Raw genomic sequence first — 23905 nt, 5'->3', positions numbered from 1 at the left:
TACCTCCTCTAACTGGAGTTGTTCATTTCCAAATTACAAACGGATGAGGCTGCACAATTGAAACTCAGGGACATTGCTCCAAAGTGCTCAACTCCAATCCTCAAGACCCCCGCAACAGACAGCCACCTGTGCTGAAGCAGGGATATCCTGAAAACCTTACCTGTTGGGGGGGGGGGGGGGCTGAGAGGGGTCTTGAGTACCCCTGGATTACATTACCAAAAAAAATAAAAAAATCTATATATCGGAAACCTGAAGGATCTGAATATGTAGGAGAGAAGGGAAAGAGAAACCAGGATTGAAATATTAAAAAAAAAAAAAAATAATAATTTTCAACAAAGTGTAGAAGGCAAGTTTATCTCAGAGGCGTGCTAGGACATCGGAAACCCTGCAAGCGTGCCGTCCTCAACTGGGACAGGCCATTAGTAAGCCAGCAGCCATCTGGGGTCCCCATCCTTCCAGGAAAATAAATCTGCTGAATTTGTTATTTTAACATAAAAAAACACCCCTTGAGAAATAGGAATAGATCTTAAAATCAGCAATCTAGGCTGCATACCATATACCCAGGCTGACCATACGTCCCGTTTTGAACGGGACAGTCCCGTTTTTCCCCTATTTTCCAACCGTCCCGTCTTTTTAATAAAAATGGCACTTTTGTCCCGTTTTGAAGGCCCCCTCCCCTTCCTGGCAGGGAAGGAGCGCGCTCCAGCGGTGTGACGCGCTCCCCTCTCTCCCCCCCCCCCCACCCGAGCCCGCTCCTGCACATGTGGGATGCGCGCGCCCCCTCCCCTCCAAGCCCGCTCCTGCATATGTGGGACGCACGCGCTCCCTCCCCTCCGAGCCCGCTCCTGCTGCTCCCCCGCTCCTGGCTCCCGCCGCTGCAATCTGGTAGAGGGGAGGGGGGAAATCATGTGGGGAGGAGCTAGTCGAAAGAAGCACATGTGTGGGGTAAGCAGTTGAGGTGGGGAACATGTGGAGAGAGGCACATGGGGAGAAGCTGGTGGGGAGAGGAGCATGTAGGTGAGAGGCAGGTAGAGAGAGGGAGACAGGGGGAGAGAGAGGGAGACAGGGGGAGAGAGAGGGAGAGAGACACAGATTTTTCTTTTATTATTACCAGCACAACAGGGGGGGGAGCGGGGAGATCTGGAACAGTGGTTAAGGAAATAAAGTAGTAACAGTCAGAGGCGATTGCGGCTTTAAAATAGAGCCTATTTATATGCTAAAATAACAAATACATTAAGTGGAAGATTAGATTCCCAAAGTGCAGTACAACCCATACTACCGTCCGTCAACAGCCAAGTGCAGTTATAGGGGTAGAGTGTCAGGGCGCTAAATTTTTTTACGTTCCGTTATCTCAATTTAACATTTCCACAACGCATATCCCCAGAAAGGTGCTCAGCGCAACAAGTCCTGCCATTTTACTTAATAATAACGGATCCTTCAAATTTAAACTTTAGGCTTGCTCATATGCAAATCATACGGTTTAATCCAGCGGTGGCGAAACTGGGGGGTGCGGCGGTTACAGAGACCCCCACACTCTTCCCCACGGCATTTAAATTAAATGCCGGTGGGAGCCGTGAGGCCTCTGCAACTCCCTTACCTGCTCTCTACAGGGTCTTCGGCGACACGTCGCCATGGCAACGCAGCGCCACATCACGCGGCGGGGTCATGTGCCGTGGCAACACGTCAAATTAAACGGCAGGGTCATGTGACATCACATGACCCGCGGCGTCATTTGACGCAGAGTCCTTGGAGAGGGGGATGGGGGGGGCAGTCAAGAACTTTGCGCACCCCTGGTTTAAAAATCGGTAGTTTACCCAACCACTGAGATCCTCAAACCCCCGTTCATGTTATCGTAGCGTTGTTCCCATGCGCTATTTAGCACCTTCCAGAAGCTGCCCATACGCACATCCAGGCCCCGATTATGTGCGAGTTATTACAACAAAAGTTACATGTGTCATACAAAGATATATAGATTATGGATCATATAAATGTCTGAAACATCAAACCATATTATGGTTTGTGAACCAATATGGTATATCATGTATTAATAATGATGACTGTATAAAGTATGGGTGTACAAGAGTGTATATCCATACCACAAGATACATTTATATTTCCTTTTTATTAATGTGCAACATAAACGCAGGATATTAGTTAATATTGCTGAGGCACGTATGGGTACAAGTACAAAGAGAGAAGCTCTACAAACCGCTATAGGAAGCGCAAACTAAAAATATATACGTCTGAGGAGCAATAGAACAGATGGATATACATTGTTTTACACGCGTACTTTATACAGGTCACTGCATTATATACCATACTAGCTGATATACCCGGCGTTGCCCGGGATTGAATGGTCCCGCTCCCCCTATCTCTGCTCCCCATTGCCCTCTCTCTGTGGGTGGGTGAGTTAGTGACTGGGTGAGTTTGTGAGCGGGGTCTGATCTAGTGACTGGGTGAGTGAGTGACTGGTTGGGTGAGTTAGTGAGTGGGTGATTTGGTGACTGTGTGGGTGGGTGAGTTAGTGACTGGGTGGGTGAGTTAGTGACTGGGTGGGTGAGTGAGTTAGTGACTGGGTGGGTGAGTTAGTGACTGGGTGGGTGAGTGAGTTAGTGACTGGGTGAGTTAGTGACTGGGTGAGGCATGAAGCTAGAGGGCAGGCCGGCATCCCCCCCGCACCCCCCATACCTCACGTGGCAGCGGCATGCAAATAGTTAGCGTCCCGGCATCCCCCACACCTCAGGCGGCATGAAGATAGCGGTTAGGCATCCCCCCCACCTCACGCGGAGAGGAACCTTTGGGGAGGCGACAGAGAGGTACGGGGAGGGGGAGGGAGTGAGGACAGTCAGCCCCGCTGCGGCCGCCACTGCTCTGCTCCCCCGCCGGCATGTTAAGGGCGCGCCAAGGTGTGTTTCAGGCGGGAGAGGGACGGACGACAGTGGACAGGAGGGGATGGACGACAGTGGACAGGAGGGGACGGACGACAGTGGACAGGAGGGGACGGACGACAGTGGACAGGAGGGGACGGACGACAGTGGACAGGAGGGGACGGACGACAGTGGACAGGAGGGGACGGACGACAGTGGACAGGAGGGGACGGGGGACAGTGGACAGGAGGGGACGGGGGACAGTGGACAGGAGGGGGGGACAGTGGACAGGAGGGGGGGGACAGTGGACAGGAGGGGGGGACAGTGGACAGGAGGGGGGGACAGTGGACAGGAGGGGACAGTGGACAGGAGGGGGGACAGTGGACAGGGGGGGCAGTGGGGAGGGGGGACAGTGGACAGGAGGGGGGGACAGTGGGGAGGGGGGACAGTGGACAGGAGGGGGGGACAGTGGGGAGGGGGGATGACAGTGGACAGGAGGGGGGGACAGTGGGGAGGGGGGGATGACAGTGGACAGGGGGGGACGGACGACAGTGGACAGGAGGGGACGGACGACAGTGGACAGGAGGGGACGGACGACAGTGGACAGGAGGGGACGGACGACAGTGGACAGGAGGGGACGGACGACAGTGGACAGGAGGGGACGGGGGACAGTGGACAGGAGGGGGGGACAGTGGACAGGAGGGGGGGGACAGTGGACAGGAGGGGGGGACAGTGGACAGGAGGGGGGGACAGTGGACAGGAGGGGACAGTGGACAGGAGGGGGGACAGTGGACAGGGGGGACAGTGGGGAGGGGGGACAGTGGACAGGAGGGGGGGACAGTGGGGAGGGGGGATGACAGTGGACAGGAGGGGGGGACAGTGGGGAGGGGGGGATGACAGTGGACAGGGGGGGATGACAGTGGACAGGAGGTGGGGGTGACAGTGGACAGGAGGTGGGGGTGACAGTGGACAGGAGGGGGGGTGACAGTGGACAGGAGGGGGGGTGACAGTGGACAGGAGGGGGGGTGACAGTGGACAGGAGGGGGGGTGACAGTGGACAGGAGGGGGGGTGACAGTGGACAGGAGGGGGGGTGACAGGGGACAGGAGGGGGGGTGACAGGGGACAGGAGGGGGGGTGACAGGGGACAGGAGGGGGGGTGACAGGGGACAGGAGGGGGGGTGACGGTGGACAGGAGGGGGGGTGACGGTGGACAGGAGGGGGGGTGACGGTGGACAGGAGGGGGGGGTGACGGTGGACAGGAGGGGGGGTGACGGTGGACAGGAGGGGGGGTGACGGTGGACAGGAGGGGGGGTGACGGTGGACAGGAGGGGGGGTGACGGTGGACAGGAGGGGGGGGTGACGGTGGACAGGAGGGGGGGTGACGGTGGACAGGAGGGGGGGTGACGGTGGACAGGAGGGGGGGTGACGGTGGACAGGAGGGGGGGTGACGGTGGACAGGAGGGGGGGTGACGGTGGACAGGAGGGGGGGTGACGGTGGACAGGAGGGGGGGTGACGGTGGACAGGAGGGGGGGGTGACGGTGGACAGGAGGGGGGGTGACGGTGGACAGGAGGGGGGGGTGACGGTGGACAGGAGGGGGGGGTGACGGTGGACAGGAGGGGGGGTGACGGTGGACAGGAGGGGGGGTGACGGTGGACAGGAGGGGGGGGTGACGGTGGACAGGAGGGGGGGTGACGGTGGACAGGAGGGGGGGTGACGGTGGACAGGAGGGGGGGTGACGGTGGACAGGAGGGGGGGTGACGGTGGACAGGAGGGGGGGGTGACGGTGGACAGGAGGGGGGGTGACGGTGGACAGGAGGGGGGGTGACGGTGGACAGGAGGGGGGGTGACGGTGGACAGGAGGGGGGGTGACGGTGGACAGGAGGGGGGGGTGACGGTGGACAGGAGGGGGGGTGACGGTGGACAGGAGGGGGGGTGACGGTGGACAGGAGGGGGGGTGACGGTGGACAGGAGGGGGGGGTGACGGTGGACAGGAGGGGGGGTGACGGTGGACAGGAGGGGGGTGACGGTGGACAGGAGGGGGGGTGACGGTGGACAGGAGGGGGGGTGACGGTGGACAGGAGGGGGGGAGAGTGGACAGGGGGGGGGGAAGAGTGGACGGGGGGGGAAGAGTGGACGGGGGGGGAAGAGTGGACGGGGGGGAGGGGGGAAGAGTGGACGGGGGGGGAAAAGTGGAGGGGGGGGAGAGTGGAGGGGGGGGCAGTGGACAGGAGGGGGGGACAGTGGACAGGGGGGGGGGGACAGTGGACAGGGGGGGGGACAGTGGACAGGAGGGGGGTGACAGTGGACAGGAGGGGGGGGTGACAGTGGACAGGAGGGGGGGGTGACAGTGGACAGGAGGGGGGGGGTGACAGTGGACAGGAGGGGGGGTGACAGTGGACAGGAGTGGGGGTGACAGTGGACAGGAGTGGGGGTGACAGTGGACAGGAGGTGGGGGTGACAGTGGACAGGAGGGGGGGGTGAGTGTGGACAGGAGGGGGGGGTGACAGTGGACAGGAGGGGACGGACGACAGTGGACAGGAGGGGACGGACGACAGTGGACAGGAGGGGACGGACGACAGTGGACAGGAGGGGACGGACGACAGTGGACAGGAGGGGACGGACGACAGTGGACAGGAGGGTGGGGGGTGAGAGTGGACAGGAGGGGGGTGAGAGGGGACAGGAGGGGGAGTGAGAGTGGACAGGAGGGGGGGGGGGGGGGACAGTGGACAGGAGGTTGGTTGGTTTGCTTTAAATTTACGGGTCCCTCCTCTCCACTCCCCCTGTATCCCCCCCCCCCATGTGTAGCTCCGGTTCCCACCCTACAGACACACACACAGTGTCTCTCACACACACACACACACACAGTGTCACACACAGTGTCACACACAGTGTCACACACAGTGTCACACAGTGTCCCACACACACACAGTGTCCCACACACACACACAGTGTCCCCCCCCCACACACACACACACAGTGTGACACACACACACAGTGAGACACACAGACACAGTGAGAGACACACACACAGTGTCCCACACACAGACACAGTGAGACACACACACACACACGTCATCTCACCTGCCGGCCGCCGCCATCTTAGTTACTCCGCGAGGGAGGAGGGGGGGTCCTTCTGTGCGCCGCCATCTTAGGTGCCGCGTGGCAGCAGCAGGCTGCCCGCCCACTGCCTGTCCCCGCGCCGGGGGGGAGGGGGAGTGGAGCGGGAGCGGGGGGGAGTGGAGCGGGAGCGGTGGGGAGTGGAGCGGAGGTGAGTGGAGCGGAGGTGAGTGGAGCGGGAGCGGGGGGGAGTGGAGCGGGAGCGGAGGTGAGTGGAGCGGAGGTGAGTGGAGCGGAGGTGAGTGGAGCGGAGGTGAGTGGAGCGGAGGTGAGTGGAGCGGGAGCGGAGGTGAGTGGAGCGGAGGTGAGTGGAGCGGGAGCGGGGGGGAGTGGAGCGGAGGTGAGTGGAGCGGAGGTGAGTGGAGCGGGAGGGGAGTGGAGCGGGAGCGGAGGTGAGTGGAGCGGGAGGGAGGTGAGTGGGGAGTGGAGCACCGGGGAGGTGGGGAGTGGAGCACCGGGGAGGTGGGGAGTGGAGCACCGGGGAGGTGGGGAGTGGAGCACCGGGGAGGAGGGGAGGTGGGGAGTGGAGCACCGGGGAGGGGGGGAGTGGAGCACCGGGGAGGGGGGGAGTGGAGCACCGGGGAGGGGGGGGGGGATGTGTCTGTGTGTGTCTGTGTGTGTGTCGTCACTCCGCCTCAGGCCAATGAGGCGTGCGGGGGCGGGCGGCCCAAGGGACCAATCAGATTTCCCCTAGGGACACAGGCCATGCAGACAAACATACAGTCATTTCAGAAATATATAGTAGATAAATCAAGTGACAAAGGTTACTGTTAAAATGATACATTTCTAATATTATAATTTGGATGCGCTTTTGGCAGCACAGGAAAATCTCTTAATAGCGCTGCTTTAATAACACGCCTTACAGTCTCACCAATGCGCATGCGCAGGGTATTGGAAAACGCAACGATGGCGGATTTGCCAACATACCTCATGCATATGATTCACTTTGGGGATCTCTGTGAAATGATGGAAAAATCACATCCGTTACCTCATTTAGCGCACTTCTGGAGGATCCATCCCATAGGTCCCTTGGCAATACTTGAATACAAGACATATTCCTCTTAATAGGAGTTTCCCCCCGTTGGCCAGTATCTCCCACGGTACAGTAATCTACACAATAAATGAAAGGCTCTTCATTGTCAAAAGGACCTACAGTACTGTACAACACATTCAGTCGTGTGTGTGTGTGTCCAGAATATAGTTTCCAGGTAACATCTGTTTATTGCTGCCCATACAGGAAACAGTAGTGTTTTTCCTCATGTTTATGTGTGTCAGCGCTTAGAACATTAGTGGCTGTGATTACACACAAGAGATTTCTACAAGATACCAATCGAGCGGACAGTGCTAACTACTACAGCCAACATACAAACAATTCACAATTGGTCATTTCCTCATGCACATAAATCCCCTAGGAATCATCTACAGTATCTCGAGTCTGTGCTTGAATACTTGATTCCTGAGGTCCGTCCATCTATTAGGGGAATCTGGCTAGATTAGATTTTAGTTTCAACAAAAAAGCTCTGGATTTCCCCGAAAGAGATTATTAAATAAAGCATTTGCCTCAGTACATAGGGAAATGGGTAATAAAAAGATCCCAACATACACAAAAATAAGTTAATACACATGCATCTAGAATTTGAAAGGAGCCATTGTATCTGCCAAGTAGAATGCAATATAAATGCTGGTGTTACCCACTTCTCAGTTGTGGCAAGTGCACCTATTTTGTTAGCATTTTATATCTGGTTCTCTTTAGTCCAACTGTATAAAACGGTCAATGCCTGAGCCTTAAGCCAGAGAACACAATCCTGCTATAAAAAAAACCCCAAAACAAAAAGCCTGGATTTATTGCAGGACAGAGTAGGATTAAGAAAACCTTTATTTGTCCCGATCCCAAAATGTTTACGCAGCAGTACCGCCTTTTTATTTACATGGTACAATGTCACTAGACAATGATTCCTCTCTAAAGACCATGGGTACAGGAATAGCTCAGATTCCATGTGCATCTGTCTAGTTGACTCAACCCAACATGGAGAATAAGGGCACTGAATCAAAGAGGAAAAAAAAACATTATCCATTACGTCTACACGTTTATTTGTCCCAACTCATCCCCACTCTGCTGGAGAAATTGTGGGCATACTGTATTGGTACATTTAACACACCAATACATCTGGTGGTCCTGTCCTAAAATTTCACCATACTGGAGGAAAATTAAGAGACTGATAACCCAGGTTATGGGCATTGTCTCCTCCTGGGATATGGGCACATTCCTGATTAACAAACCCATTGTGCAAATAGATGGAAATACGGATGCCCTTTCGGATACTTTCAGCTGGCAAGGCGGCCATAGCCAACCACTGGAAGCAAGAAAAACCGCCAGATATCAATAAAGTCCAAAATAAAATGAATACTATAATGCTCATAGAAAAACTCACAAGTCTTCTTGACGACAAAACATACCAACTTCCAAGATACGTGGGAAGCAAGGAGAGCACACACGAGCTGACCTGGGCGGCAGGGAGATCTTCCCTCCGGGTAAGACAGTGATGGGTAACATCATGGTTCTCTTGTGATCACTCATTAAGTGCGTACTCTTCTTTGAATGTATGAATGTACAGTATATGCAATGCATTACCCTGGCACTGGACTCAACCCCATCTCCCTCCCATGTATGATAGATAGATAGATAGATAGATAGATAGATAGATAGATAGATAGATAGATAGATAGATCTATCTATCTATCTATCTATCTATATATTTTCAATAAACATATATTAGGATCTACTTAGCACACAAAACAAGTGCTGAGATGACTTGACCCAAGGATCATGTTAAAATGCCTTTGTGTTGGAGCTTAATGGAATTTACAGCGTTTCAAGGAATAATATTCAAAGGGTGTTGCAGGTCCTTTCATATTCAAATGGTTAAAATCAGCATTTCATTCAAAATCCTGTGTTTTAAAAAATATATATATCAGGTGTGTAGTATTAGATAACACTTGCTGCAATTTCCCCCCACTCTTTAGGGTTGCCATGTGGCTTCTCCACAAATACCAGACAATGGTGAAAGGTGCGACATGACACACACACACACACACACACACACACACACACACCTCTCCGCTCCATGCGGTTTCATCCTCTCCCTGGCCCCACCCCCAGGTTCTGACACCTCCTCCTGATTGCTGCATTACCCAGCAGCAGCCAAACAGGATGGAAGAAGCTGCCCAGCCCCCTAGCAATAGCCCTGCTCTCCCCCTGCTTGGGGAAATCCCACCGCCGCCTCCACCCAAGCCGGGCAGGTCACTATGTCCACATACATGTCCAGTATTACCGTACCTCTAATTTTTTTTACTGGACAGTGTCCAAATACAGGATGGTCATTTCTTCTTGCGCTATGTCCAGCCCACTGACATTTTAATTTCCTCACCCTTGTGATGTCTGACTTTTGTTTGATTTCAACCGCATTCATTTTTTTTTATATCTCTGCAGGCAATAGCCAGTGTCCCGTACGGCACACCTGTGAGCAAGTGACCTGTATATAGGACCAGGGTTAATACACAGCTCTCTAGCCGAGTCACTTTTCTTCATGCATGGACCCTCAAAAATAATATCTCCCCTCAATCCATCCCAATATACCATCTGTGACTAACAGCACACTTGTGAGCACGTGACATATATGCAACCAGGGTTAATACATGGCTATGTATGTATGGCCAATAAAGAATGTCACTTGTGAGCACATTCACATGTCTTGGACAGGTCGGCACCCCTACCTTTCAACCATTATCACCTAGCATACAGTGTTCCCACTGCAGCAAGGGATTCTGGGAAATGACATGCAAATGAGCACACGTGTCACCTTTTGCCTGGAAAATCCATCCACATGGAGCCCATTTAAGCAAATGCATCACCGTTCACACAGCTTTTAAGCACAGCATGGGACTAGCAAAGCAAGTCTAACCACTCACAGACACATTTCAACCTTGATGGGTATCAAGGTGAGAGGTTGGTTTATACTTGCTTTGCAATATTTCTAAGCTGGGTAGGTTTACCACATACTGTACATTTTAACTTAGTTATGGTGGGTGAAAAAGGCACCAAAAAACAGGCGCCGTTAGCATATAGCCAATAAAGAATATCACTTGTGAGCACATTCACATGTCTTGGACAGGTCTGCAACCCTGCCTTTCACCCTTATCACAGCGCTGCGCAAACTTTTTCAGCTGCGGGCCCCTTCCTGGGAGCCGCAGCGTTTGCGCCCCCCCTCCCAAGAAGGCACGGCTTTAAATGGCTTTTGCGGGTCACATGACCCCACCGCGTCATTTGATGCTCGTTGCCATGGCGACGCATGACATCACATGACCCTGCGACGCCATTGACGCCGCGCTGCCGAAGACCTGGCTGCCAGTAGGTAAGTGAGGTTACAGAGGCCTCACGCCTCCCCCGGCATTAAATGCCTGGGGGAAGAGCGCGGGGCCTCTGTAACAGTCTGTGCCCCCCACAGCAAATTCTCCCGCCCCCCCTAGGGGGCACGCCCCTAGGTTTGCGCACCGCTGACCTAGCATACAGTGCTCCCACTGCAGCAAGGTATTCTGGGAAATGACATGCAAATGAGCACACGTGTGACCTTTTGCCTGGAAAATCTTAAATGGGCTCCATGTGAATGGATTTTGCCAATCAGCAGTCAGATGTATGAGATAGGCGGGTAAAACGGAGGAAGCTCCACCTTGGGGGCCTGAAGCAGCCATGTTGCTTGTGGCAGGAAGCTCAAATTAAGAGAGACACACAGAGTGTATATAAGGTTACCATACACATACACACATATAGAACACTGACCACACATGTGAGCGATGAGCATGTGCGGACGGTTTTCATTTGAGCAACCGCAGACCACTCATCACTCGCGCATGCGCTGTCGGTCATTCGTGCATGCATGGTCGGCGTTCCAAAATTTTTAGCTCTTTAAAAATTCTTCCCGGCCAGCGAAATTCAATCAATAAGCCGGACATGTCTGGGAAAATACGGACATAGGGTGACCCTGTGTGTGTAAACTTTTTTCTTTCCAGCTACTACTGAAATGAGGTTGGGGTAGTCAGAGTCACCCTATAAATCAGGCAAATACAAGATATAGATCTATAAAAATATTAAATATTCTTCAGGCTGCATTAATACGATTGGTGCTTTTAAGCAAGTACTAAAAGCCACACTGGCCCCAGAAACACAGACTCACACACATTGGTTACTTTTAATGCATAAAACAAGAGTTCTAGGTACATGAAAAATGAGTGTTGAGAGCTTTTGAAACCTCACAACTGGTGTATGAACGCCAAGGAGAACACGAAGATGTAAGGTTTCAAAAGCTCAGTGCCTTAAAGTCAAGGCTAAGGAGATAATGTAATGAGACTACAGCACAATTCCATAACATTGTTATCATAAAAAAAATACACAACAATTCATCCTAATCTGGTCCTGACATGACAAATGGAGACTTCCTTCTGTTCACCTCCTGAGTATTCAGGTTTCCCTGGGGAGTTCGTTTCCTTGAGGACAGATCAAGGTTTGTGTACAATGTGCATACAAGGATTTCCTCTGCCAATCATTCTATTTTTAAGTGGAAAAAAATAATAATCTTTATTTATAAGTACACAATGTTTGAATGAATAACATAAGGAAACCAAAAATCTAATATGCAAAAAAGGATTGATGATATCGATTAAGGTTGAAGAATATACCTGAGGATTCCCCAATAAAGTGCATCACGCCGATGTATAAAGACATTTCCATTTGGATGGACAAGGTGGGACTGCGCCTCTATTTAATATCTAACATTTCAACACAATGCAACGAAGTTACCATCACAAATATGAAACAAGTGGTCATATTCAACTATTAAAGACGTTGATGAGGGGGGATATAGTTTTTAATGAAAAAGGAGGAACCCTTGTCAAAATCAACACCCAATCTGTACCAAGTATTCTTTTATTGTGGCCAGTTTGTAAAAGTTCAATGGTGTATTACTTTCTCTATCACAGGACTTTATCAGACCTATATCCTTGCAGTAATGTATCAAAATGAAGTAGTTATCTGCCCTAAATAGTCATAAAGGTCCATGTGAATCAGTGGCCCCAATTCACTGTGAAGCTACTTCCCCAATACTGGAGACCAATTTAAAATGGAGTGGATGTCTTCTCCAGCATGGAGAAAGGGCTGGAGAAGAGTCGCCCGGAGGTACTCGCGAGCACCATAGGGGGACGGGAGATGGCTGTAATCCTACTCCAAGGCGTGTGACTGCTAAGCGTCCAACAAGTCTTTTGTGAATATACCCTATGAACAAAATGCGAGTCCATGGGCTTTGCCTTTTATACGTTGCTGCTTTATTTTGAAGATAAAGAACACAGCTGGTCTGTACCATATGCCTGTTTTCTCTCATTTCGAGATCACCTTACACACCACAAAGCAAAGAAGACTGTGATATCATCTGCCACTGGCGTTTTTGCGATTTATATTTTAACACACTCTACGTAGACTGATTGAAGGAGCCAAGACACCCTCCCCCGTTGCAACAGTTGTATACAGGTGTATACTATATATTCTCTTCTCTTTTTGGGTGATTCGGAGAAACAAACCCGAGATACCTGGGAAGTATTCCACTTCGGATATGCAAAGTATATTCAAATGATTAAAATTTGCATTTTTCCAGGTGTGTTTAATTTTGTTCACAGGTCTCTCTCCACGTATTGTATCAAGGAGTATTTGGAATGGTAAATGCCACCGACAGTTCATGGTCTGGATGGAAGTAACGCCACCTCCAGGTATGACCTAAATAACATAAGATTAACCTTGACAGCTGTTACTGGATATGCCATGTTAGGGGGTTAGGGGGTGGGGGGAGGAAGATAACCCCTTTGCACCTCATTAGCAGTAACGGCTGAAAAACTGAATGTTATGCTATTTAAAATTGGGTTAACGTTGGGTTATGCTCTTTAGTGGATAAGCATTACTATTGACGGGATGTTAATTTAGGGTAACGCCATTTTAAAAAGCCTAAAAATTCAAAATCGGGTGCTTTTTATTTGCCGCCAAATGCGAGCTTTCTATGGTCAAAGTCAGCAATATACCAGGCTCAGCACTGATATCCGTTGGTTCTAGGGCCTGAAGTTATCAAAGTGCACTAGGTACAAAATGTGGAGACACACACACACACACACACACACACACACACACACACACACTATGAATGTACTAAACTAGTAAATAAATAGAATATCTTCCCTGCAGAGTTTTATAGGAAGGATGTTTAAATAATTAAACTACTAGACAATAGCCCAAAAAGGAACACAATATGGTGTAAAAGCAGACTAAAGATCTTAATTACGGTCTAATATTTTAGAGTGAGTTGAGAAACGGGTGGATGCAGCGAGCTAGGTAGGTCAATGTGCAGTTCATTTCAATTTGCTCATGTTGTGAAAACAAAAATTGGAATAATTTTTTTTTTTTTAAAATAGGTGTAGTAAGCACGGTCTAAGTCACAAGGTTCTTATTCAGGTATCTGAACCGGGACAGAAAAAGGCCAAGTGAAGATATTACATGGTCAACATATGTAAAAAGAAAGCTAGATGCCCAAACATGGCAGCCATTTCTTGACACCAGAGGATCAGATGACTGGGCGGGCATCCCTTTCCTGTGACAGTGATCGGATTTTGTGATTTCCTGCAAGTACAAGGGGGTTACATCCTTTCACGTTAACGCAGGTGCAACAGAACGGTCACACGGGGAAATGGGCGATTCCCAAACTCCTATGACTGCAGTTTAAACAGTATGTGTCAATCCAAATTTTGTTTGTGTAACACTTTTTTTTTTTTATATCTTTCCCTGAAATAAACAGAATAACTGTTAAAATTAGGCGAGCGACAATAGCAGTGCAAATAAAAATCTTTTAAATTAGGACTTTTGCTGCAGCAGGTCAGTAGAGGTTATTTCTCAAATGACATTGTTAACCAGCAGCATTCCATGCAGGGCTTAGCTGCAAGAGTTATAGAAAGCGACAAAAGCCACGTGCTGCTTCTGTATACCTCCGTATGTGCATCGGTGAAGGTCGCTAAAGCCGCTCTCCTCTTGCTCTGGACAGGGAAATAAACATACAAAACAGAAAAACAAAAATGGGTGATGCATGCCGGGCTACACGGGACACCAGGAAAGGACTGTGGACTTCTCAGTGTTTATGTCCCGACTATGTCCTGCTAATTTATAATGATTAATGCTGGAAAACAGAAAGTAAATGTTTTACTGTAAAATCATTGCTGTGCTATATTCTCACATCAGGACGGCATCCGAGCAGCCTTAGGGTCAGATCCGATTTCCACCAAAAAACAGCTGTTTGCAGCTGAAAAGCACCACTGATCTAATGGTCATTTTGGCCCTGAACGGCTGTTTTAGGTGGATATAGAATTACCTCCGTAATGGTTCTCATCTGCTGCCACTTTCTAGGACTAATGTCTGAAACAGACCAATAATATAATAAGGGAAAGATCAACATTAGGCTTTGTGAGTGAAGGAGGGTACAAGTCATTTAAACGGTTGTATAGTTAAAATACTATATTAAAAATCTACCTTAAAAAAACAGGTAGATCAAGAGACCACATTGTTATAGCAAAATGAATGATGGGCTTTAATATACTTTTGTAGACATACAAGGACTGAAGAGCAACTAAAATGACTGAACTCAGAGGGGGGAAAAAAGCACGAAGAAAATGCTATATTTGTCATTCAAAATCTTGAAGATCTGAAATAAGCATTTAGCCACAACTAACTTATAGGAAATACAAGTGGCCAAAACCTAGAAATATACAATAAGACATCGACAGAGTGATCCATCCTAAAAATGAAAACCAAGGATCACAGATCGTGCAACATAAAAATAACAAAATGAACCTCGAGTTGGATAACCAGCATATTGCCAACAAACGAGATTGATCTATTTCCAATATTTGCTGGTTTTTAATTTCAACAGTGTGTGTAGGAAGCTCAAAGAGAAAAAGAGAGGCGCAAGATAGCAATAAATAAAAATGCTTTTATATAGGAAAATGGCATGGGTGATACATACACAAAAACAACAATGCAATGAATAAAAAAAAAAAAAGTATATGCGAAAATAAAAACAAAGACTTTGCCTGAGTATTGGGGCTGCTGCAGATGTGCCTAATGTGGGCGTCTGATGGACCTTCCTTGTCACACAGTCACTGGATCTTCTCTGTCAGGGGTGGGAGGCGGGTTTGAGGGGGGGGGGGGAAGTAGCCCACCCCCAATGCTGGAAATGGAAGTAGAGGGGGCACCACTGACCATTGGAGTGGTCAGCCCCTTAGATTCTCCCCCCCTCCCCCCAAAAGAACAAATGCCCATGATATGCCTGGTACATCATTAAGGCACCAATTCTGAAAAACAATAACTGCATTTGAAGTGTGTTGAAATCCCAATGCCAGCTCCTTGGGCAAGTCCCTTCATCCCGATTTGACTCAGGCAAAGTTAGATTGCACGATAGATATTCATCAGCCCTTGTCGATCCACTGCTGGATGAAGCCTTCCCAATTATCTTCTATACTTTACTAGGCTGTGTTGCATACAATGGGTAGATAGTTGGGCTAAAAGGGACCACCACCTAGGTTTTCATAGTAGACAATTCAATGCATGCCTTCTTGACCAGTATGGTTACCAAGGAGTTTATTCAAGCCTTTCATCTGAAATACCGGGGAACTGGTATCTCGGGTGTATTCACCGGTGGTGAGATTTCCGCCCATGCTTTTATCGGTGATCTGCAAGCTCCGAGCTTATTGAAGAAGTCATACTAAAGTGAGATTTGGCAAGTTCTCCTTATTTCAGTGCAATATTTGCATTCCGCACGGAGTTGCAGAGATGAATGCAAACAGATGCAGAAAAAAAGCCTGGATTGCTCCGGTTTGGACATGCAAGAAGTGCAGTATAGTACCCCAACTATTTATTTTATTCTTAGAATTGCCCCCTATAATCTAACTGAAGGAACAAATGCAGTTAGATCAGGGTCTTTGCTTCACAGCATATTTATTTTAAGTCAGTCATCCTTTTGCTTGGGAAGATTTGAAATGAACAAAGTTTAAATCTTCCCAAATATGGTAAAGACCGCTTCATAGCATATTAAATAGGGGGCATGTGTTTCAAAATAGCGTACTTTCAAATAAAGGCACAGAAAGAACTTGAGGGCAAATAAGAAACACTTGGGCGTACGTCAAGTGCGTAAGCGAGCAAGTCTATACGAATTCTACACCAACACCTATATTCCACATCAGCGCCATGTTAGATATACAGATGGAACAGACTTTATTGCCCTCTCTGGTGTGATAGGTTTGGATTTACTGTGATATTATGCCCAACAGAGTCATTAAATCCTATAGAAACGCAGAGAAATGGTGTTATACACAGATGTGTTTTGTTATCTTGGGGAGGAACATCACACCTGTGGTAGTGTTGTCCTAGCATGTGGCAGAAACATGGGCCCAAGATAAAGTGTCCAGGGATTGGGTAGGTTTGTATGTGCCCCACTGCACATACATACATACATACATACATACCATACCATACCATACCATACCATACCATACATGTTTCAACATTGCATCATCTTAAACTGGGCAACTTCACTGTAATAGATTTAATTCAGCAACTTCAAATAATAATAAAAATATATAACACACTTCTCTGTAGACCAATGATTCCTTAGGCCGCGCTCATGGTGGGGACGTCGCTAGGTACGTACGCACGTTCAGAACTATGCTTCTCCATTGAAGGTTAACATAATACAGGCAGCGATGTAGTGCGTCAACGCTGCTGCTGCAGTTTGGCAAGACGCAAATTTGTCTTTACCGGCTGCCTTCGCGTGACGTCAGCATCACATGAATTGGTTCAGCCGATGAGGGCGAACCAGCATTGTGACGCTTTTGCCACCCCAATCTCCTGCAGCCAAGTACACAAATCGCTGGGGCTGCAGGAGTGCGCGCGGTGGTATGCACAGTAGCGCGCGCCAGCGCCGCCACCCAGAGCTTAGCCCAACAGGGAGTTTGTGAGACATCTCCAAAATATGTAAAGGTGGATCCCAGGCAGTATTGTGGGTCCCTGAGCCAGTGTGGGGACTGCGCACTTAAGTAAGGCCGAGTAACAGATGCGGTCTGCACACACTGAAGGGCAGTTTGGGGCCTTATTAACCATGCGTTTCACCTACCAGCTCAGGACACTATACTACATGGGATCGGTCACACCGTTTTATTAGAAATAGTTGGAGCAGGCAAGAAGATTTAGTATTTGGGGGTTCGGTGAACACATTTTCTAGCAGGGGGTGCACAATGTAATAAAAAATAACTAAGTTAGAAGGCTTGGGAACTACTGCTGTAGACCAATACACAGCCAAATACATATTATTACGTAGTATCCTTTGCAAGGTACCCAAGGCCAAGCAGCGAACGCCTGCCGCAGACACGATTTGTGGCCTAATGGGAGACGCGACGGGGGGGCTTGGCCGTGTCGGAGCTGGTTCGCGACAAAATAAAAATAATTGTGTCTGCTCGGCAATCGCCCGCGCAGTCGCGCTTCATCGAGCGCTCTATGGCCCGCCTCAGAGGCGCAGCCTTTTGTTTGCGGCGCGTGCGCCGTCGCTCTCACCATCGCCGCGGCCTTAAGCTACAAAACAAAAATCAAGAGATCATTTGAACTTCCAGCCTTTACGGATACGTTGTGTACAAATACTTAGGATGCCTGAGCAGATGCAGTACCCGTTGCCGAACAGAAACGCTGCAGCATTAGGATGGGAGAGGTCATTTTTTCCAGCTTTCCCAAGGTTTGGTGCGATGTATTTTTTTACTAAAGGCCTTCAGCCCGTTTCTGCAAACAGCCCTAGGAATGTGAAAGCAAATCCGACTGGAAATATGTAGGACCTGTTATTCATCACATGTGGTGATCCAGAAGCCAATTTTATTATTAGCTCATATAAATATCAACACACACACACACACACACACACACACACACACACACACACACACACACACACACACACACACACACACACACACACACACACACACACACACACACACACACTTTCATTCTAAAAATAAGAGCATATTAAATATGGGGCTAAAAAGTGAAGCAGTTTCTCTTTGTCACAGAAGCTTTGTGCTTCATTCAAGTAAAGTGAATTAAGCAGTCAAGAGAATCGAGATTTCCTGATATGAAGAAGCAGCTCCCGACGATATTCAATAAGCGACTTAGAGTGATCTACTGTACTGTATGAACTACTTTGCAACGAGATTATACTGCTCTGCAATCAACTTATATAAAAGGTACATTTATGTTTCTAAAATATAAACTTACTGTAGGAATCCAGTCTTAAAGCTGCAGTTCAAGCAATATCCTGCACCTGTGTTTTTTTAATAAATCAGTTCTGTAGTAAGAAAAAATACCTTTAGCATTTTCTGTTTAAAAAGAAAAAAAAAAAAAACTTTGAAAGACCAATTTTCTTGTATCCTATTTTTAAAAGCATGCTTGTTGCTATAGCAACCATTTACATTCCCCATATTTAAAGATGTCGCCAAACTTTGCCGATCAATAGACGGAGAACGAATTGACCGGCAGCTATGCAGTTCTTTAGGTAAGTAGAGATTGCCCACATGAAACTATTGAAGTAAAAAAAAAAAAAAAACACGGCAGCTTGAACTGCAGCTTTAACTCCCACCGACATGAATAAGAATCAACACCGGATCGGGGGCACGAACCTGTGCCAGAGCTGGATGAATTTGCCACTAAATAACAATTACAGAAGGCTTAAAGACACCCTGTTTATTCCCCTGGTTTGACAAGCTTGATGATTCACTTGTGTGTGCATGTACAGTAAGTGGCATCGCTGCTTCTAATGGAAATTAGGCTTCTAAAGCCCCAATTTTGTGACTAAGACACAAAGGGAAAACTCACGTTTTAGCATTCGATAGCACACTCACACCCTGTTAAGTGACACATGTTGATACTTCGGTGAGCTATTATGGCAATTTAACTCGGCAAAGGCTTTCTTTTATACGCAGCTTGTGTCCTCAGCAGGTGTAACAACTACAGCAGCGCTTCAGAGGGAACCGGCAGCTCTGCAGTGTTCTCCGGGTAAACACAGCTGAAGGATGAAAGCTACTTTGCAATGGAAAAAACTCACACAATTACGTTCTGCTTATGAACTTCTCCTTCCAACACTATTACAAAAGTGTGACACAGGATGCAGCAACAGCCAGGGTGGAAAAGCACAGACACTTGTGTTTATCTTTAAACAGACTTTCGGAAATCTGAATGAATTTTTCCATGAGTATCGGATCTTTCTGCATGTTCCAATATCTGGTTTACGACATTTTAAATTAGGTTTTAACCCCGACATCTGTTGGTGCGAAGTCAAAAAAGGACAACTTAGTCATTCAAGTGGGCTGCTTTATTGCTTAGCGCTCCTCGTAAATAAGGGGCTCTGACTTCGGTAGACAGGGGCGGGCCCCCGGGTAAATATTTTCTATTGCGTTGGCCACGCACGTGCACCCGGCAAACGCTGATCGCGCATGAGCACGAGCGACCGGAAAACGCATGAGCACGAGCGACCGGAAAATGCATGAGCACGAGCGACCGGAAAACGCATGAGCACGAGCGACCGGAAAATGCATGAGCACGAGCGACCGGAAAACGCTGATCGCGCATGAGCACGAGCGACCGGAAAACGCATGAGCACGAGCGACCGGAAAACGCTTGATCGCGCATGAGCACGAGCGACCGGAAAACGCTTGATCGCGCATGAGCACGAGAACCGGAAAATGCCGATCGCGCATGTGCGGTCACTAAATATGCTGGGGCAAATATGGATTGGTCACCCATAGAGAGCGGGCACCCGGGCTTTAGCCATACCACTGGCACAGATTGATGAAGCGCCGGTTACGGATTAGCACACCAGCATTAACTTCCTGTACCGGTGATTATTAAATTTGCCCCTTAAGGTTTTAAATCTATACGAGATATTTCAACGGTCCCAGGAGCATTTGGTTAGTAAGCATTTTTAATCTGTATTTTAAGTCAATTACCATATTGTTGCTCTTGCCCTCAAAATCACCTCCTTGTCGTCATTTGCTTACTGAAGATGGTCTTCCTGTGCAGTTATTCCCATGTAATATTAGTATCATGACAAAGTCAGGGGGGCCCAATTCCAGACCTCAAGCCCTACCCCAAACAGGTCAGGGTTTCAGGACATCCCTGCTTCAGCACAGCTGTAAATCCTGAAGACCTGCCCTGTTGGGGTGGGGGTGGGGGAGAGGGGGTTTGAGGACCGGAGACGAGAACCCCTGCTCTAGAGATGTAATCACAAACACATGCAAGACGTGTTTCGTGGCGTTGTGCGATCTCTGCACTGTGATCCGAGGTGACAGGAAGGCGTAGCTGTGACATCACGAGGCTGGCTCGCCCTCAATGGCTGAACCGCTCAAGTCACCCAGCCGTCGTGCGTCAAAATTATATATTTTTTGTCGGCTCAAAATTCTGCAGTGCGGTTGCACTTCATTTGCGCACTCGCACTCACTTTGGCCGGCCCCATAGAGCTGCTGCACTTTGTTTGCACCGTCACTCACACTATGCGACCAGGCAGGGAGCGAGCGCGCTGGCGCTCATACGCGGTGACGCCACGCACTCTACTGGGCGATTTATGGCCAGCTAGTTGTGCGCAAGGGGGGGGGGGGCGTGTCGGGGGTACGGTCATGACGTCACAGAGCTGGTTCACCCTAATTGAGCGAACCGCTCACGTGACGCGCCAGCGAGCATCATAATCAAATTTGTTTGCCTCTGCAAGCAGCTAAGCGATGTGCATACGCAGGCGCGCGCTGGCCACACACATTGCAGCAATGGGTTTCATCGCGGCGAGCGCCCGCTCAGCGCCACCCTGGACGCAGCCTTAGAGTTCGCAAGCGATTCGCTAAGCATCAACTCAATCTGCATTACAAATTTTTCTTAATATGCCAATTTGCTAAATCGCTAGGTTTGCTCAGTGAGTGAGGCGAGTAGGTTCCAAACACCTGGTTTCTCCCGGTTTGGCGAGATTTTGCAAAATTACAAAAAAAAGCTTTGACTAAAATTTGCTATATTGTTATTCCACTAAGGCTTGTGGCAACATTTTTGAAAAATGCAAAAAGTTTAAAAACACTAAAAATTATCTAAATGTAATATATTGTCATTGTCCTCTTTAAAAAAATTAATTGCATTGTGTTAAAAAACAAAAATCCGTATAAGTTTGTCTATCATTATAATTTACATTTAGTACACTTTCTTACTCTTTGTACAGTGCGTCATGTTCATCTTTGGGTCTCCTTACATTTTAATGACAAGAAAACGGGACTATTGACATATTTATGATGGGCACTAGTGCAGATGTGCAATTTATTTATACACTAGCTGAGAGCCCCGGCGTTGCCCGGGATGTTTGTGGTGTGGGGGTGGCATTTGGGTGGGGAGTGGTCCACGCGGCCCATGGCGGTGTGCGGTGGTAGTGCTGCTGTGGCTGTACTGATGGTGATTGTATTGGTGTGCTGATTTGGGAGGGTTTGGTGCTGATGTGGGGGTGCGGATGTGGGTGTGCCGATGGGGGAGGTGCAAAGGTGGCGATGTGTGGGCGCTGATGGTGTTGATGGGCGCTGGGAATGGTGGGGAGCCGAGAATGCCAGTGTGCTGGGGGGGCATGGGATACCGGTGTGCTGATGTGGTGGTGCTGGGGATAGTGTGTGTGTGTGTGTATACGTGTGTGTGTGTATACACACGTGTGTGTGTATACATGTGTGTATACATGTTTGTGTGTGTGTGTGTGTATGTGTACGTGTGTGTGTGTGTGTACGTGTGTGTATACATGTTTGTGTGTGTATACATGTGTGTGTGTATACATGTGTGTGTATACATGTGTGTATGTATACGTGTGTGTATGTCTACATGTGTGTGTGTATGACTCCATGTGTGTGAGTATACGTGTACGTGTGTGTGTGTCTACGTGTACGTGTCTACGTGTACGTGTACGTGTCTACGTGTACGTGTGTGTGTCTACGTGTGTGTGTCTACGTATACGTGTGTGTGTCTACGTGTACGTGTGTGTGTCTACGTGTACGTGTACGTGTGTGTGTCTACATGTACGTGTGTGTGTCTACGTGTACGTGTGTGTGTCTACGTGTACGTGTGTGTCTACGTGCGTGTGCGTGTCTACGTGCGCGTGGGTGTCTACGTGCGCGTGCGTGTCTACGTGCGCGTGCGTGTCTACGTGCGCGTGCGTGTCTACGTGCGCGTGCGTGTCTACGTGCGCGTGCGTGTCTACGTGCGCGTGCGTGTCTACGTGCGCGTGCGTGTCTACGTGCGCGTGCGTGTCTACGTGCGCGTGCGTGTCTACGTGCATCTGCGTGTCTACGTGTGTTTACGTGTGCCTGTGTGTATACGTGTGTCTACGTGTGTGTGTGTGTATACGTGTGTGTACACGTGTGTGTGTCTACGCGTGTGTGTATACGCGCGTGTGTGTCTACATGTGTGTGTGTGTATACGTGTGTGTATATACGTGTGTGTGTGTGTATACGTGTGTGTGTGTGTGTGTGTGTGTGTGTGTGTGTATACGTGTGTCTGTGTGTATACGTGTGTCTGTGTGTATACGTGTGTCTGTGTGTATACGTGTGTCTGTGTGTGTGTGTGTGTGTGTGTATACGTGTGTGTGTGTGTATATACGTGTGTCTGTGTGTATACGTGTGTCTGTGTTTATACGTGTGTCTGTGTTTATACGTGTGTCTGTGTTTATACGTGTGTCTGTATAGGTGTCTGTATAGGTGTGTGTGTGTGTCTACGTGTGTGTGTGTGTCTACGTGTGTGTGTGTGTCTACGTGTGTGTCTCTACGTGTGTGTGTGTGTCTGTGTACGCGAAGGGCAGGGTGAGGGCGAAGGGCAGGGTGAGGGCGAAGGGCAGGGCGAGGGCGAAGGGCAGGGCGGAGGGCAGGGCAGGGCGAAGGGCAGGGGCGAAGGGCAGGGTGGGGGCGCAGGGCAGGGCGGGGGCGCAGGGCAGGGTGGGGGCGAAGGGCAGGGCCGGGGGGGGGGCGAAGGGCAGGGCCGGGGGGGGGGGGGGGGGGCGAAGGGCAGGGCTGGGGGGCGAAGGGCAGGGCCGGGGAGGGGGGGGGCGAAGGGCAGGGCCGGGGGGCGGGGCGGGGTGAAGGGCAGGGCCGGGGGGGGTGAAGGGCATGGCGGGGGGGGGTGAAGGGCATGGCCGGGGGGGGGGGGGGGGGGGGGTGAAGGGCATGGCCGGGGGGGGGAGGGGTGAGGGGCATGGCCGGGGGGGGGGTGAAGGGCATGGGGGGGGGGGTGAAGGGCATGGGGGGGGTGAAGGGCATGGGGTGGGGTGAAGGGCATGGCCGGGGGGGGTGGGGTGAAGGGCATGGCCGGGGGGGGTGGGGTGAAGGGCATGGCGGGGGGGGGGGGGGGTGAAGGGCATGGCCGGGGGGGGGTGAAGGGCAGGGCCGGGGGTGAAGGGCCGGGCCGGGTGAAGGGCCAGGCCGGGGGGGGTGAAGCGCCGGGCCGGGTGAAGGGCCAGGCCGGGGGGGGTGAAGCGCCGGGCCGGGTGGGGTGAAGCGCCGGGGGGGGGGGGGGGGGGTGAAAGATCCCTTCCCCTGCGGTTACTTAACTCGCACCGGGCCGCGCTCCTCCTCGGGTTCCTCGGCGGTCTCCGTTCCCCCCGGCGAGGCAGAGCTGAGACGCTCAGGTGAGGAGGTGGTGTGGGCCGCGGCCCGTGCAGCTCCCGACTGAGAGAGCGGTGCAGCGCGCGCGCGGGGATGGTGAGCTGGGGGCGCGGCCTCTAGGCCTGAAGGTGAGAGCG

General features: G+C 50.1%; 1 protein-coding gene across 2 annotated transcripts in view; it reads right to left on the bottom strand.

The window, feature by feature from the left end:
- Positions 1 to 23905, bottom strand: part of EHD3 (EH domain containing 3) — a 65695-nt gene that overhangs the window by 24299 nt on the left and 17491 nt on the right. The window contains exon 4 of one of the 2 annotated variants that reach the window (XM_075595462.1): positions 14061 to 14108. The exons of the other annotated variant lie outside the window; for it this stretch is intronic. Within the exon in view, the coding sequence (XP_075451577.1) occupies positions 14061 to 14108 (48 nt within the window). The remainder of the gene's footprint in view (positions 1 to 14060; positions 14109 to 23905) is intronic. 2 annotated transcript variants of the gene reach the window in all.

This window comes from Ascaphus truei, chromosome 4 (genome assembly GCF_040206685.1).
Source record: "Ascaphus truei isolate aAscTru1 chromosome 4, aAscTru1.hap1, whole genome shotgun sequence".
Taxonomy (NCBI): Eukaryota; Metazoa; Chordata; class Amphibia; order Anura; family Ascaphidae; genus Ascaphus; species Ascaphus truei.
This window is presented reverse-complemented; position numbering and strand designations above follow the sequence as displayed.